The sequence below is a fragment of the Cetorhinus maximus genome, chromosome 4, assembly GCF_964194155.1.
Source record: "Cetorhinus maximus chromosome 4, sCetMax3.hap1.1, whole genome shotgun sequence".
Classification (NCBI taxonomy): domain Eukaryota; kingdom Metazoa; phylum Chordata; class Chondrichthyes; order Lamniformes; family Cetorhinidae; genus Cetorhinus; species Cetorhinus maximus.
In genome coordinates, this window is record NC_135882.1 from 40,436,070 (window position 1) to 40,454,343 (window position 18,274).

General features: G+C 41.8%; 1 protein-coding gene across 1 annotated transcript in view; it reads right to left on the reverse strand.

The window, feature by feature from the left end:
- Positions 1-18,274, reverse strand: part of itga9 (integrin, alpha 9) — a 574,702-nt gene that overhangs the window by 366,076 nt on the left and 190,352 nt on the right. The window contains exon 15 of the mRNA XM_078540091.1: positions 13,683-13,840. Coding sequence (XP_078396217.1) covers positions 13,683-13,840 — 158 coding nt within the window. The remainder of the gene's footprint in view (positions 1-13,682; positions 13,841-18,274) is intronic.

Genomic DNA, 18,274 nt, shown 5'->3' on the forward strand with positions numbered 1-18,274 from the left:
ATAGTTATTCATATGCTTCTTAAAAAGTTTGTGTATATCTTGCTGGTTATTTCCATAATCTGTCTGCATTCCAAGATATATTCTCAATTCCTCCCTAATGTCTTTTGCTTGAACTCTCCTGAATAAAATATACAAAGCGTGGATTCTCCTCTCTAGTAAACATTATAATTGGCTGTGATCATTTGGGAAGCAATACTTTCAGTATTGCCAGTAAAGTTGATTTACAATTACCACATGGTCCCATCAAACCTAGTTGGAGGCCATTTTTGAGGAACACAATGTTCACTGAATATAAATTGGCAAAAAGAAAATTTTCCCAAGATATATTTCTATAATTATTTTTAGACACATGTTTAAAGATGATTTATATTTGTGCTGTTTGTAACAGGAATTCTCAAACAATAAAATTTTCAAATTTACAACGCCAGAGAGATATCAAAACAGCAACACTTGAGGTGCAAAAATGTACAGCTCACAATGCAACAAGGGCCCGATAATAAGTACTGCTCATTAGTGACTTCCACCAAATTGTTCAAATATTTCTTGTGTGGTAGGAGACATTATAATTTGCGGTTGTATAACTGAAGTCTGTCAACGTGAATGCATCCATTGTTAGGCAGCAGGCAACTCCAGGAAAGGATTCCTCTTACTGTCCCTTCATCAACCCTTGTTATCTGCACATTATTCAAAAATGCTCAAATGCAAGTCAAGTGGGTTTTTTGCCAAAAACACAGGCAAATCGGGAGAGCAATGGGCTGACCTGAGAGTGCAAGCCCAGACACAGCTTTGGCAGTTTATACTTTGATTAGTTCTCTAGCTGCATCTAGAAGCCCAGTTTCAAATACTAGAGCAAACTATTTACTTTTGCTACTGTTAAAAGACTCAAAGAACTTACATTATTCTATCATTTTCACATCTTCAGGACATCCAAGTATGCCTCATGGCCAATTAATTACTTTAAGTGGAGTCACTGTTGTAACAGGCACATGCAACAGCCAATTGATAGACCACAAACAGCATAAGATGAATGACTAATTACTCTCTTTTTGATAATGCTGGTTGAGAGATATCAGACAGGACACGAGGAGAACTCCCTTCTTCTTCTTTGAATATTGCCATGGAATCTTTTACATCCACCTGAACAGGCAGATGGAACCTTGTTATAATATTACATCTAAGTGACAGCGCTCCCAATAGTGCAGTGCTCCCTCAGTTGTGCACCAAAGTATCAGTTTAGATTATGTGCTCACATTCTGGATTTGGGCTTGAATCCACAACCAGCTAACTGAGTGGCACCAAAGGGGATTTTTGTGGGAGTGATTAATAAATCCCTAGGTTCTTCTTTAAAGAGATAAGATATTAGTCAATCAAACATTGCATCTTGCCCATTATAAACTGTGAAATAACATATTTCCATTCAAATTGCTGCAAACAAGTTTGACACGAATGTTATGGGATGAATTCACCTATCATAAAGTTCCAGTGGGGAGCCAAGTTAGAAAGAAGCGCAGGTTACAGAACTGTTCCGACAGTGTTGTAGCCCTGTCTCCGAATTTCACTCCCTTCAAGCATGGCTCCCCTCTATCCAACCCACTGGAGACCAGTCAGTATCTCTGATTGATAGGACAACAAGAATGTGAACTTTCTCGCACAAATACACTATTAACTATTTTGTTTATATCACTTTCCATAATTAAATGACTATCAGCATCCATTCATCTCAGGCCCCATTTCTCTGATGTTCTCTGCACTAAACTCTCAAGCTCCTCATCAGGATTTCACATGTATTTAACAGCACTCAGTTCAACGTCATCACCGCATCTCTCTCTCAAACCCTTCACTGCTTCTCATTTGTCAGGGTGCTCAACCAACATCCAGCATTAAACGAAAAGATTCTTCCTCCAATTGAATATTGGGAAGACCAATATCCATATCCTCTCCATCAGCACGACCATCTACTTTTACCTGCGTAACATCACCCGTTTGATTCATTGTCAAATTTTGTTTGATAATGCCCCTATCATGTGCCTTGAGACATTTTACTATGTTAATGGCTCAGTTTAAATGTAAGCTGTTATTACTGAAGCATCGGCTGGGATTTTACCAGCAGGATGTAAGTCTAAAGTTGGGGTCAAAGCGAGTCCCGAACCCTCTTAACTGGCTGCTGCTGGGCCCACTATCCAACTAATGACAGTGGGTTGGTTCTCTAAGCTGTCAGCCCAATCAGAGGGCTTTGCAACCTTGGTAGCTACTGCTGAGCCAATGCCATCCAACTGCTGGTAAAATGGCTCGGCAGCAGAACTGCATAATGAAGCTTTCCCAACAGCTTCCTTGCCTGCCATCCGGAGGTCAGTAAAATCTCACTCATCAACTCTCAGAATCATAGAACACAGAAGGAGGTCATTCAGCTTGTGCCAACTCCTTGAAAAAGTTAAAAGCAAAAACTGCAGATGCTGGAAATCCAAAACAAAAACAAAACTAAAAATACCTGGAAAAACTCAGCAGGTCTGACAGCATCTGCGGAGAGGAACACAGTCAACGTTTCGAGAGTCATACGGACTCAAAACGTTGACTATGTTCCTCTCCACAGATGCTGGCAGACCTGCTGAGTTTTTCCAGGTATTTTTATTTTGGTCCTTGAAATAGTTATTCAATTAGTTCCACTCCCCTGATCTTTCCCAATAGCATTGCAAATTGTTCCTTTTCAACATACTTGATAGAGTACCACACGAGCTTGTAAGCAAAGTTGAAGCCCATGAAACATAATAGGCAGCAGCAGATACTAAGGAACAGGAAACAGAGAGTTGTGGTGCATGGGTGTTTTTCAGAGGGAGGGAGGCATACATTGGAGCTCCCCAGGATTCAGAACTTAAGGGTACAGTGCACAATTTTGAAACTTGCAGATGACACAAAACTTGGAAGTTCAGTAAAACCAGTGAGGAAGAAAGTAATGTACTTCAAAAGGTTATTGAAAGGCTGGTGGAATAGTCAGATATATAGTAGTTGCAATTTGATGCAATAAAGTATAAAGTGATACATTTTGGTAGGAAAAATGAGGAGAGAAAATACAAGCGAAATGGAATAATTTTAAAAGGGGTGCAAGAAAAGAGACAGGTGGTATTTGTGAGTAATTCTTTTGAAGGTGTCAGGACAAATTTACAAAGTAATTAATTTTAAAAAAGACTTGCATTTACATAGCGCTTTTCATGACCACCAGATATCTCAAAGCGCTTTACAATGAAGTACTTATGAAGTGTATTCACTGTTGTCATGTAGGAAATGCAGGAGCTAATTTATGCACAGCAAACACCTACAAACAGCAATGTGATAACGCCCAGACAATCTGTTTTTGTGATATTAATTGAGGGATAAAAATTGGCCAGGTACCAAGAATAACTTGCCTCCTCTTCAAAATAGTGTGGTACTCAGAATTGGACACAGTATTCCAGCTCAGGGCAAACTACTGTTTTTTATTGGCTTCACATAACTTCCTGATTTTCATATTCATGCTTTTATTTAGAAAGACCAGCATCTATATGCTTTAGTGTTAGCTGTGGCTCAGTTGGTAGAACTCTTGCCTCTGAGTCACAAGGTTCTGGGTTCAAGACTCATTTCTGGACTTGAGCGCAAAAAGCAAGGCTGACACTCCAGTTCAGCACTGAGGGAGGGCTGCATTGCAATAGCCACAGGGTCTTTTACATCCACCTGAGTAGACAGATGGGGCCATGGTTTAACATCTCATCCAAAACACAGCACCTCCGACAATGCAGCCCTCCCTCAGTGCTGAACTGGAGTGTCAGCCTTGCTTTTTGCGCTCAAGTCCAGAAATGAGTCTTGAACCCAGAACCTTGTGACTCAGAGGCAAGAGTTCTACCAACTGAGCCACAGTTAACACTAAAGCATATAGATGCTGGTCTTTCTAAATAAAAGCATGAATATGAAAATCAGGAAGTTATGTGAAGCCAATAAAAAACAGTAGTTTGCCCTGAGCTGGAATACTGTGTCCAATTCTGAGTACCACACTTTAGGAAGGATGTGCAGTCTCTGGAGAGGGCACAGAAGAAAATAACTAGAATGGTCCAGGCAACAGAGATTACAGTTACATGAATAGACTGGAGACACTGGGGTTGCTCTCCTTAGAACAGAGAAGGCTAAGAAGTGATTTGCCAGAGGCGTTTAAAATTATGAAGGGTTTACATAAGAGTAAATAAAGAGAAACTGTTTCCAATGGATTGAAGGGTCAAAAGCTAGAGGGCACATATTTAAGGTGTTTGGCAAAACAACATTAGGAAACCGTGTTTTACACGAGTGGTTAGAATTTGGGATGCACAGCCTGAGAGGATGGTGGAAATAGGCTCAATAGGAGTTTTCAGAAGGTAACTGGGCAAGTACTTGAAGGAAATAAAATGCTGCGTTATGGGAAAAGAGCAGGGGAGTGGGACTAATTGAATTATTTGTCAAAAGAGCTGGCGCAAACCCACTGGGCTGCATGACTTCCTTCTGTGTCAAGCTATTCTAACATTCTATGATTTATCCCTTTTGAAAGTTATTATTCAATCTGCTTGAACCCCCCTTTCAGGTAATACATTCCAGAACATAACAACTCTGCATAAAATAAATCTCATCTCCCATCTGGCTCTATTAACAATTAATTTAAATTTGTGTCCTTTGGTTACTAATGCTTCTGCCTGTGGAAACATTTTCTCATGTACTCTATCAAAACCCTTCATCCAAAACTCTACCACCGACACCCTGTCCCTGATTTAAATTCTGCTCACTCAACAAACCTAACCTTGGTGAGTTCAGCAGGCTCCTGCTCTCCAAACACATTGGGGCTGGATTTTCCCATCCTGGCGGAAGCGCATTGGGCAGGCTTTAAAAATGGCGGATGGATCACAGATCTGGGATTCCGTGCCCCATTTCCGGCACGAGCGATTTTCATTGGCAGGGGAAAGGGGGCAGGTCACACTGCTGACTTGACTTCACTGGCACCATTGTTGAAGTGGGCATTCAGAACTTTCACAATTTTGATGTAGGTGGCTGGGTTTTGGCAGGCGAAGTGAATCACAACTGCACAGAGATGTTGTGAACCAAGGTTTGGGGTAGGAACCATATGAAAGGTCAGTGTAAAAGGTGTTGCCTACTTCACATGTCATTATAAAATGCTGTAGTATAAGTTATGCCTGGTTTTACTACAATGATTGATCATAGTGGTTTGCTTTGAAAAAGCCAGTGTCCACTAAATAATGTGGTTACCAGATTGTTACTTCTGACAACTGGCAAGTTGTCAAGGGAAAGAAGAGCATTGTGAAAGTGGAAAAGTCTTCAGATGTACTAGTTATCCACTGGATAAAGTACTAAACTACATTGTACAATTTTGAAAGGCTAGCCCAGTTTGAAATCCAGATCTGATTGTGTGAAATTTCTCCATTGCTTTCATTTTGTCCTTGATGTTCAGCTCAGCCAACTGCTTGGCTGTTTCAAAGATATGACAGATGGTTGAGCTTCTGGTCATCTTCGAAGGCTCTGATGGATTCTGCTCAGGAGTGTTTGTTTACACCAGGTTTGTCCAACGTACGGCCCTTCTATGCAGCCCCCGGAGCCAGTTTCAAAATCCCGGTCAAACAGGTAAGTTTGAATGGGAGATTCTGCATAGGGCCGCTCCTCCAATCACAGGTCATTTCTCTCCCGCGTTTGCTGCCAGTGAGCCTATCAGCAGCAGATGTGGGAGAGAAATAATTTGTGTTTTGCGGAGCTGCGAACATGAGCCGCAGTGCGTTTGGGGCCCAGGGAGCTCAGGAGCGGGGAGCTGAGGGCTGTGGAACCCAGGAGTGGGGAGAGGAGTGGGAAGCCCACGGGTGGGGAGCCAAGGGACGGGGTGAAGCTGAGGGCCAGGGAGACCATGAGCGGGGAGCTGAGTGGTGGGGGTGGGAGGGGAGCAGAAAGAGAGAGTGAGCGTGAGGGGGAGAGAGTGAGCGTGAGGGGGAGAGAGTGAGCGTGAGGGGGAGAGAGTGAGCGTGAGGGGGAGAGAGTGAGCGTGAGGGTGAGTGAGCGAGCGTGAGGGGGAGAGAGTGAGCGTGAGGGGGAGACAGTGAGTGTGAGGGGGAGACAGTGAGTGTGAGGGGGAGACAGTGAGCGTGAGGGGGAGACAGTGAGCATGAGGGGGAGACAGTGAGTGTGAGGGGGAGAGAGAGAGTGTGAGGGGGAGAGAGAGTGTGTGAGGGGGAGAGAGAGAGTGTGGGGGAGAGAGAGTGTGTGAATGTGCGAAGGGGAGAGAGAGACTGTGAATGTGTGTGTATGTACGTGTTTGTGTGAGGGGGTACAGAGAGAGAGAGACACACACACACACTCACCCAATTACACTGTAATACACATCTTTATTTATTACTCACTTTTTTTCTTTTGCTCAGCAAGTTGTTTCATTTCATATCTCTTTTTTTTAAATTCATGCGTAATTTTTTGCTGAACTTTATCTTGCTGAAATTTGCTCATCGGCCCCTTGAGCACGGAAAATTTTGAAATGTGCCCCCACCCTCAGGTGAAAAGTTTGGGCAACCCTGATTTACACAGTTGTTAAGGGGAATTTCATTTTGGATGCTTAGCTGCCTTTCAAACCACTAATGGATTCTGCTTAGGATGGCTTGTTTACAGAGTTGTTCAGGGGAATGTCATTATGAATGCTTGGCTGCTTTTCAAAGCACTAATGGTTTCTGCTCAGCAGGGTTTGTTTACACAGCTGTCCAGAGGAACGTGAGATTGTTAATTTTTACAGGTTTATGAGCTTCTGAAAAAGAAAGTGGCTCTTTTAAGTGACTATCCAGGAAACATTTGTTCATTTTGACAGCCATATGGGCCATAAACTTCCAAATGTTATTATACAGCTTGAGAGTTCTGTTCATAGTGGATACTGGGTGAGTGGGTATAGAGGAATTGAAGGGTGGATGGGATATGAGGGGGTAAGGGAATAAGGGAGAAGGGGGTAGGAATTGAAGGGGTTAATACTGAATTCAGAGCGGTGTTTTGCTATGGGCCTTACTACTAAATTCAAGATAATGATAGACTACAGAAAGCCCAAATTTTAAATAAGGGACTCCCCAATCCTGCTTCCTTTCCAATCAGAGCCTCACCAGACAGCTCCACATTTCTAAATTTTAAATTGCACCAGTTGGCACCAACAGCGATCAAAAGAACCTGCATAAATATACATGACCTTGGGAGATTCCCAAACTCTTCATAACCAATGAGGTGTCTTTTGAAGTGTAGCCGCTGTTATGATGTAGGAAATATACCAGTTGATTTGCATATAGCAGGGCTGCACAAAAAGCAATGAGATTAATGACCAAATAATCTGTTTTTGTGGTGTTGATTGAGGGAGAAATTTTAGGCCAGACACCTAGAGAACTTCCCTGTTCTTTTTCAAAAAGCTCCAGGGGAACTCTTAACACCATCGAAAATAGCAGATTGGGCCTCACATCTTAGCTAACAGACAGCACTCCCTCGGCATTGCATTGAAGTATCAGCCTAGATTATGCACACAAGTCTATGGAATTGAGACTGCACTCATGACCTAGGGTGCTACCACAAAATTAATATATTACATTATTAACCAGACTTTAGCTACAGCACACAACTAAACCTGCTCCTCTCATTATTGAACCCACAACATATCCTCCTAGATCACTTTGCTGACTAGAACTAAATTATCAATAGCAAATGGTCTTTTAACAACCTACACTCATAATTGCAAATGGGAGTTTATGCGCTGAAAAAAAAAATCAAATGATTCCTCTTTGCTGATTCTGAATAGATTATTTGTTCAGACAAGGAATAATTCAGAGGTTTGAAGCATCTGGCTAAGCTAGACAGACAGAGGTGCTGACAATAATATGTCAGTCTTTAATATCTTCTGCCCTGACCCAGCGTTTCTCTGCTTAAGTTTAATATACTAAGTAGGTCAGGAATAGGGATAGAGAGAAAGGAGCATTGTCCAGGAGAACTCATAGGAGAATAGAAACAGGCCAAGAATGGGCAGCTATGTTGTTTCCTGCCTCCAGGTGCAGCTTCATGGAACAGCCATAGTGAACTGAACTTGCTGAGCATGGGTTGTGCTTTTAGGTTCTCAAAATAAACAAGGGGGTCATTTTAATCACCCGAACATCACATAGGCCAAGCTAACCTCTATGCCAAAGTTCCAGATATATATTCCCACCACTCAATGCTTTATGCCAGAAGAACTAATACCCATTTTTGCCCCACCATTGTTGGTTGTGGCTTCAGCTGTCTAGGCCCAAAGCTCTGGAATTCCCTTCCTATAACTCTTGGCCTCTCTACCTCTCACTTTTCCTTAACGGTATTTCTTAAGACCTACCTCTTTAACTAAGCTTTTGGTCAACAATCCTAACAGTTCTGATGGAAGATCTTCGGCCTGATAAGTTAACACTTTCTCTTTCCAGAGATGCTGCATGATCTGCTGAATGTTTCCAGCATTTTCAGTTTTTATTTCTAGTAGTTCCTTCTTTGGCTCAATATCAATTTTTTGGTTTTACATGTTTTCAATATCAAAGGAACTATATCAGTGCTGGTTGTAGTTTTTTTATACAATGATACAGTGCATAAGGAAGCCCTTCAGCCCATCATGTCTGTGCCAGCTGATTGTTGAACAATCTAATTAATCACATTCTCCTGCTTGTTCCCTAAAGTCATCTAAGGGTTTCTTCAAGTATTTATCCAATTCTCTTTTTCATGTGACTTCTGAATCTGCATCCACTACCCTTTCAGGCAATGCATTTCAGGTCAAACAACTCACTTTCTAAAAAACTGTTCTCTTATGTCACCTCTGACTATTTTATTAATTATCTTAAATCTCTGTCTTCTGGTGACTGACACATCCACCACTAGAAACAATTTCTCTTTATTTATTCTATCAAACCATTATTTTGAACACCTCTATCAAATCCCCTCTTAACCTCCTCTGCTTCAAGGAGGATGACCTCAAATTTGCCAGTCTCTCCATATAACTGAAGTTCCTCATCCTGCGATTCTAGCTAATCTCTTTTTCCTGCCATCCAGATGGCCTTGACATCTTTCCTAAAGTGTGGTGCACAGAATTAAACACAATACACAAACTAAGGCCTAACTAGTGTTTTATAAAGATTTAGCATAACTTCTTTGTTACTGTATACTGTTCTTCAAACTAAGGATTCTTTACGCTTTCTTAAAAGCCTTCGCAACTTGTCCTGCTACCTTCAAAGATTTGTGTGCAAACACCCCAGGTCTGTCTGTTCCTACACCACCTTTAAAAATTGTATCAGTTAGATCATTTTACCTCTCCTTATTCTTTCTACTATCATCAGATCCTGCAGTAGTGAGTCCAAATCCTTCTAAAGAAAGTCTAGCAAATATGTGTGCCTGTGTCCAAGTCAGAAAGTTGTATGTTCCAGTGCCCATGCCAAAAACTTGCGCATATATGTAAGCTGCCACTTCAGTGCAGTACCAGGGAAATGCTGTACTGTCCGTGTTTTTGAATGGGATATTAAACTAAGAACCGGTTCACCCCCGCAGTTAGACATAAATTTTCCACAGACCTATTCAAAGAATAGCAATGCCCTGACCAACATCTTCCTTAAACCAATATCAGTAAAACAAAATATATGAGCAGCTATTATTGCTGTTAGTGATACTTTGCTGAACAGAATTTAGCTTTCATGTTTCCCTGCATTAAAACAGTGACTACATTTCAAAAAGTTCTTCACTGGCTGTAAGTTACTTTGGGATGCCTTAAGTTTCTGAAAAGTGCTATGTAAATTTAAATCCTTTCGGAAATTAAAAAGGTAAAGTTGTAAGCTTTCATAAGCATAACTAATTGCTAACTCATACATAATTGTACGATGCAATATAAATTACAGGTAGAGTATCAGAACTTGATTAAAAGGGAATTAAAATATGTACAACAGCAACTGGGGAAGTGTCCCAAGTGTTTAACAGGTGCATAATCAGACAAAAATTGATCATGTGATCAAACGTTTGGTCAAAGAGGTAGATTTTAAAGAGTGGTGTGAAGCTAAATAAAGAGGTGGGAGAAACTAAAATGTGTAGACAAGAAATCCTAAAGCTTGGGCCATGAGGGCTGAAGGCAAGGCCACTAATGGTGAGGCCAAGGAAGTAGGGGATGCACAAGAGGCTAACGTCGGTGGAACACAGAATCCTCAGACAGTTAGAGGAGGTTACAGAGAAAAGGAGAGATGAGGCCACAGGGAAATTTGAACAGAAGTATGGGAGTTTTTAAACTGAGACGTTGGTGGCCTGAGCACCAATGTAGGCCAGCGAGCACAGAGGTGATGGGTGAATGGCAATTGATGTGAGTTAAGATATTGCAACAGAGTTTTGGATGAGCTCAAATTTATGGAGAGTGGAAGTTAGGAGGCCACTCGGGTGATTATTGAAATATTTGAGTCTGGAAGTAACAAGAGCAAAGATGAGGGTTTCAGCAGCAGATGACCAGAGTTGATGCAGAAATGGGCAATATTATGGAGATGGCAGTGGTCAGTCTTGGTGATGGAGTGGATATGGAGTCAGCAGCTCAGCTTACGGTCAGATGGGATGCTAAAGTTGCGAACAGCCTTATTAAGCCTGACAGTAGCCCGGAAGAGGAATTGTATCAATGGTGAGGGAATTGAGTTTGTGGCGGGGCCCAAAGTCAATGGCTTCACAGATTATTTTTCCAGAGACAACTGTTTGGGGGTGGGCTGAGAAGCCTTTGAAGGAGGTTAAAGGTTAACTGGATAGGTAAGAGTGAGAGGACAATAAACAAGAGGTGCTGATGAATGGCGGTTTGGTTACCAAGTGTAAAAGTCCATAGACTGTTTGAGAAGGATAAAAGGGGATTGTGCACCACGGTCACAGCCACAGATGGTACAATTTATGATTTAGGCTGTTTCAATTCTGTGGCAGCAGCAGAAACCTGACTCAAGACGTTCAAACACAGAGATACATGAAAAATGGATACAGATTTGGAAGACAACACCATTTCAAGAACCTAGGAGAAGAAAGGAGAAAGGAGATTGGAGATGAATGCAAGGACAGAAGAGTATGTGAGGTGGGGGCTGATGACGGCAGGTCAGGAAGAACTAGGAATGAGAACTATGGGTCATATCTGCAAGATATAGGAACAGAGCACCAAGCACCTGTAGTGTTTTGTAGAAATCCTGCAGGTACCTGTGTGCACATCTTGTCCGTAGTAACACTGATTCACCAACAGCAACCAATGTTTCATCAACAACAGAGGAATAATGGGTATTAGGCCAAAAGTAAGATGCTTGTCGGCAACTTCCTCCTTCAATGGTACTGACATGATGTGGAAAAATATTCACCTTGGTTAAGAATGAGACAAAAATGTCTTCTCGAGTTTACTGCTAAAATTCAATTATTATTTACATATTAATATTAATGATATGCAAAAAATAATACGTGATCAAAGTAGGAAATTGGTAATCGTCTTTCTTTCCAAGAAAGTTGGACTGACAATCTGGAAAGAATTCCTGAGACCACCCATTATCCATTTCTGGCACTGTGTCCAGCTATAGCTAGATGTAATACAGATGCATTGGAAAAAATTCAAAACAACAGTCACCGGGAGTGACTCAGGGGCTTAATGAGGAGAGGTTGGAGAAACTCAGATTGTTCTCACTAGAGCGACAGAGATTGAGGGGCGACTTGACAGAAGTTTACAAAATTACGATTGGCATGGACAGAGTAGATAGTCAGAAGCTTTTTCCCAGGGTGGAAGAGTCAATTACTAGGGGATATAGATTTAAGGTGAGAGGAGAAAACTATAGAGGAGATGTGCGGGGCAAGTTTTTTATGCAGAGGGTAGTGAGTGTCTGGGATTCGCTGCCAGAGGTGGTGGTGGAAGCAGGTACGATAGTGGTGTTTAAGAGGCAGCTTGACAAATACATGTATAGGATGGGAATAGAGGGATATGGACCCCGGAAGTGCGAAATGTTTTAGTTTGACTGGCAATATGATCGGCGCAGGCTTGGAGGGCCGAAGAGCCTGTTCCTGTGCTGTACTTTTCTTTGTTAATCTGTTGTCAAAGGGGAATAGACTAAGATGGTGGAACATGATTCAGGGCTTTATAATGATAGAAAGAGTTTAAAAAGATTACTGTGTATTTTGTCTACAACCAGGAAAGAGTGTCAGACTTGAATTTACATAGCACCTTTTACAACCTCAGGACATTCCAAAGCACTTTGTAGCCAGTGATTTCGTTTTGAATTCTAGTCACTGTTGCAATGTAGGAAAGGGAGCTCTAGGTCATGACTGGACAAGAAAAACAAACTGAATAAAATTTAATGGTTTCAGTTATACAATAGACTGTCGCCAAGGACAGTGAAGTCTAAGTGTTTAGGTTTCATACAGGAAATTATCAGTTTCCTGATTCTGCAGAGAGTTGGGTAGCATTGATCAATAAGCATTTGTGTAGCATCTTACAGAAACCTTGGACCTCCCAAGTGCATCACAGCCAACGAAATATTTTTTGAAGCGTATTCACTATTGTAATGCAGAAAAACTGGGCACCAATTTGTGTTCACCAAAGTTCCACAAACAGCAAGACACACCTGGCCAAGTAATCTGTTGGTTGTACGGTAAAAATTGTCAGGACTCCCCTACTCTTCTCCAGAGAGTGCCATGGAATATTTATGCCCACCTAATAGGGCAGACAAGGTTTAACATCTCATCTGAAAGATAGCATCTCCAACCTGCAGTACTCTCACAGTACTGTGCTACAGTATCAGCCTAACTTTTTATCTTCTAACATCCAGAGTTCAATTCTCGTTCTGGGATCAGGACTCTGAGGTCAGGTGAAACATCCGGGTACTAATTCAGCAACAGATGCCAACATGTTATTTGACCAGCTGCCCAATTAGTGACCAGGGTATGTGCTTGCCATCTAATTAAGAATGGCAGGAGACTGGAGGCCAATTGAAACCCTCCAACAATGACAGATCAACAGCCTCTCAATCAGAGATTGGAGATTCCCAAGTAGCTAGAAGAGAGGGGCATCTCAAGATGCAGGTGCCCGCTGAAGACTTATTGAACATGCAAAAATAAAATTGGCTACAGCTGCAAGACTGCTACTGTAGAGGGGGAATTTGTCCTCAGGCAGCCCTGTGGCCGCAGCTGTGGTCACCTCGGTCGTGGACACGGGTGTACTCGGAGGGGTGGGGTAAGAATGTTATATTGCTATAAGGAGCAATCACCCTAGTCTGATGCTGGGAAGCCGCCTGCATTCATCAGCCGGGATTTGACCTCAGCGGAGGGGCCAGATGACGTCTTCAATGTGTCCTTAATAGATCACTTCAGGTCCTTATTTGGTTACGCACTGCTTGTGAGTAGGTAGTTATGCCCTGCTCCTGCCACCCCCTGCCTCCCAATCAACCATTTCTAAAATGGCCCATAGGCAGGAACATGCCGACAAACTGGCATGTTAGCCGGTGCCGAGAAATTGTGGAGCCATCCAGCTCTGGTCTGGCCTCTGTGGCCGTTTAAAAATTCAGTCTCCTGTTTCACACAACCCAATCCTTATTTTCACCAGTAAAGAAAACAAAATCAACTGAGAAGAGATTTGCAAACAGATCTTTAAAGACAGATTTTTATCTCATGAGGTGAGGTAGTGGACTGACCTTGACAATGACGAAGTAGTGCTTGCAACTCTCTTTCCTGGAGGACAGCTCAATTTTCTCCATGACCTGGCTCATTGGTTCATTGGCATAAATGTAAACTCTGGCCTGCAGACCCTTCCCTTTCTTCACTGCATCTGCTGTCAGATTGTAAATCAATTCTGCAATGAAGCAATGAATTAAGTATTAGTCAGTAAAGTGATTACAGCATTTGTGCTTGAACAACAGTCCAGCATTCAGGGGGACTAAACAAGGACAATCTAGTTATGCAGGAGCATCAAAGATAATGAGATTCTGCTGATAATTAACCTCAATAGAATCACCACCTGTTTGCAATAATATAGAATAAAAAAAGTCACACAGAGAATTCTATGTTTGCAATGTGTTTGGACATACTTTTGATAACCCACAGATGCAGCTTGTATTATTTCATTCACATCTTTTATCTAGTATTCACCACACAGTGAAAAATACTGTTTGTCAGCTTGTATTCCTATAGTCAATCCACGGTCAGGGCTTTGAATCATGTTTGGCTGAGGGGTAAGGGTATGTTGGATACAGAGTTTATGTAACACATGGGTTTCAGAATAAGCATCCGCAAAAAAAAAATTGTGCAGATTAAAAGCTCCCACAGGTCAAACCGATAGAACACATTAGTGATTGCTGCTGAAGAAAGAAAGAACTGAAAAACACAAGAAATAGAGAGAAACACAGTCAGAGATAAAGGAAAAGAAAAGGATAAACAAGAGAGATTAAGAGACAAACAGGGATGGGACAAAACAGAGAAAATGGGAGAACCGGAGACAAGAGGAGAGAGGAGCAAAAGAGAAAGGCATACAGATGAACTAGCAGAGGAGCTGAGAGGGAATGGGAGTGAGGGGTGGGTGGGAGAGAGAGAGGGAGAGTGGGAGAGAGAGAGGGAGAGAGAGAGAGAGAGATGTTGAGAAGTTGGCAGACAGGGAAAGGGGGATAGAGTGTGTCACCAAGTCAAGCAGCAAAACAAATGCAGATACAATGGCCAATCCAAGCAGGCTCCAATATCACAATCTCATAGATTATGTAAGGAAAAGATATCAGTTCATCATAATTCATTTTAATTTCTTTACAGTAAGATACATTTTCAAAAAGAAAATAAAATTAAATGCATCAAGTTGCTACAGTCTTAAGAGTGGATTGCTAAACAGTGAGTTTTAGGTTCTTGGGACAGATTTTCTGTGTGCATATTCAATGTTGTAAGATTTTGACCAGTCTGTTAGCTGTCCTTTTATGCTACCCTTCTGAAATGATGCTTATTTTGTAAAATCAGGAGAAAATGGAAAGTCAAGGAGAGCTTGTTCTAACTACTGTAATAAATATAATGCTGACTCCTGTGTAATGTGAATAATTGGGACTGAGTGCATCAGTCTGTAATTTGTGTAACATTTTTTCATTTTATTCATATGGCTGAGGAAGCAGTTAGTTTGATGTTGAGTTTAACAGTCCATTCAACAGGTTCAGCTAATGCAGTGTGAATGGTTGTGGGGCCACCAGGAATGTATCTCTCAGGGTAGAAATTCACTTACAGTGCCCCCCGCCAATGTTCTGGTCCACATGGGTGCTCCTTCCCCACCCGCGGCTTCTCCACCAACCCCCCAGCCCCACCGCCTCCCCTCCCCGCCCTGAGACCTCTCCACATTCACCTGGTCCTGCACTTCCGAATCTTAAACTCTGCAGACTGCTTCCTGTCCACTGCACCTTCTGCGCCTAGAGAACTGCCAGCCACTCTCTAAGGTGGGACTTTCCCCTAAATGAGGGATGAAAGTCCCATTCCCAGCCAATTAACACTCGTTAGAGCATTAAATGGCCGCGGGGCAGGCAGTATCAGCAGTGATGCATTCGCCGCTGACTCTTTGGAGGAGGTGGGGGGAAACCCCGCCATCCTAAAAATCCAGGCCTATGAGGAAAAAGCTAACTAGAAATATAAAAACAGATAGCAAGTGTTTCTACAAGTATGTAAAAAGTAAAAGGGTAACTAAAGTGATCCTCTGGAGAGTGAGTCTGCGGAATTAATAATGGGAAATAAGGAAATGGTGGAAGTGTTGAACAGATATTTTGGGTCTAGCTTCACTGTAGGAGACACAAATAAATTACTTGTAAATAAAGAGGTGAAAGAGAGGGAGGAACTGAAAACAATTACAATCGCCAAGGAAAGGGTACTGAGCAAACTATTAGAACTAAAGGCAAACTAGTCCCCTGGACTTCGTAGACTTCATGCTAGGGTCTTAAAAGAAGTGGCTATGGAGATAGTAGATACATTGGTTGTAATTTTCCAAAGCTCCCTCAGTTCTGGAAAGGTCCCATCAGATTGGAAAATAGCGATTGCAGCACCTTCATTCAAGAAAGGAGGCAGATAGAAAATAGGAAACTACAAGCCTAACATCTGTCATAAGGCAAATGCTGGAATTTATTATTAAGGAGATTATAGCAGCGCACTTAGAAATTCTTACTGCAATCAGGCAGAGTCACCTTGGCTTTGTGAAAGGGTAATCATGTTTGACTAATTTATTAGAATTCTTGAGGAAGTAACAAACAATGTCGATAAAGAAGATGTGGTATTTGTGGATTTCCAAAAGGCATTTGATAAGATGCCACATCAAAGGTTACGACACAAAATTAAGAGCTTATGATGTAGGGGGCAACATATTAGCATGAATAGAGGACTGGTTAGCTAACAGAAAGCAGAGAGTAGAATTAAATCAGTCAATTCTAGGTTGGCAATCTATATCAATGACATGGACAAAGGGACCGAATGTATGATTGCTAAATTTGCTGATGACACAAAAACAGGTAGGAATTTGTTAAAACAACGTAACGAGTCTGCAAAGAGATATAGATAGGTTGCGTGAGTGGGCAAAACTTTGGCAGATGGAGTATAACGTGGTGAAATTGCAGGAAGAGTAGAAAAGCAGTATACTATTTAAATGGAGAAGAGATTGCAGAACTCTGTGGTACAGAGAGATCTGGATGTCCCAGTACATGAATCACAAATGAGTTAGTATAAAGATTATAGCAAGTGATTGATTAGGAAGGCAAATGGAATGTTGTCGTTTATTGTAAGGGGTATTGAATATAAAAGGGAAGTTTTGCTCCAGTTGGACAGGGTGCTGGTGAGATAACAACTGGAAAACTGTGTACAATTTTGGTCTCCTTATTTGAAAAAGGATATAATCACGTCAGAAGTAGTTCAGAGAAGTTTCACTCAACTGATACCTGGGATTAGAGGGGGGGGGGGGTGTTATCTTATAAGGAAAGGTTGGACAGATTGGGCCTGTATCATCCAATGGAATTTAGAAACATAGAAACTAGGAGGAGTAGGCCATTCAGTATGATCATGGTTGATCCTCTATCTCAATGCCATGTTCTCACTTTCTCTCCATACCTCTTGATACCCCTACTATCCAAAAAATTATCAATTTTTAAGCTCAAGTGAATACATGCCCAGTAAAACCAATCTCTCCTCATATAACAGTCCTGCCAACCATGCTACCAGCCTAGTGAAGCTTTGCTGCACTCCCTCTATGGCAAGTATATCCTTTCTTAGGAAGGGAGAACAAAACTGCATGCGATACACCAGGTGGGGTCTCACCAAGACCTTGTATAACTGCAGTAAGACATCCCTACTTTTGAGCTCAAATCCTCTTGCAACGAAGGCCAACATACCATTTGCCTTCCTAATTGCTTGCTGCACCTGCATGCTTGCTTTCAGTGAATGGTGTACAAGGACACCCAGGTCCCTTTGAACATCCACATTTCCCAATCAATCACCATTTAAATAATACTCTGCCTTCCTGTTTTTCACACCGAAGCGTATAACTTCACATTTATCCATGTTATACTGCATCTGCCATGTGTTTGCCCATGCACACTTGTCTAAGTCACCCTGAAGCCACCTTGCAGCCTCCTCACAACCCCGCCCAGTTTTGTGTCATCAGCAAACTTAAAAATATTGCATTTGGTTTCCTCATCCAAGTCATTTACATATATCGTGAATAGCTGGGGCCCAAGCATTGATCCCTGCGGTACACCACTAGTCACCGCCTGCCATCAGAAAAAGACCCATTTATTCCCAGTTTCCAGTCTGTCAACCAATTCTCAATCCATGCCAGTATATTACCCCCGATCCCATGTGCTTTAGTTTTGTCCAATAGCCTCTTATGTGGGAACTTATCAAAAGCCTTCTTGAAATCTAAATACACCACATCCACTGGTTCTCCCTTATCTATTCTGCTAGTTACATCCTCAAAAAACTCCAGTAGATTAGTTAAGCATGATTCCCTTTCATAAACCCATGCTGACTTTGTCTAATCCCATTAATGCTTTCCAAGTGTTCTGTTACCAGGTCTTTTATAATAGACTCTAGCAATTCCCCACTACTGATGTTAGGCTAACTGGTCTGTAATTCTCTGTTTTTACTCTTCCTCCTTTTTTACATTTGCCACGCTCCAATCTGTAGGAACTGCTCCAGAGTCTATAGAATTTTGGAAGATGACCACCAGTGCATCCAATATTTCCAGGGCCACTTCCTTTAGTACTCTGGTAGATAATCAGGCCCTGGG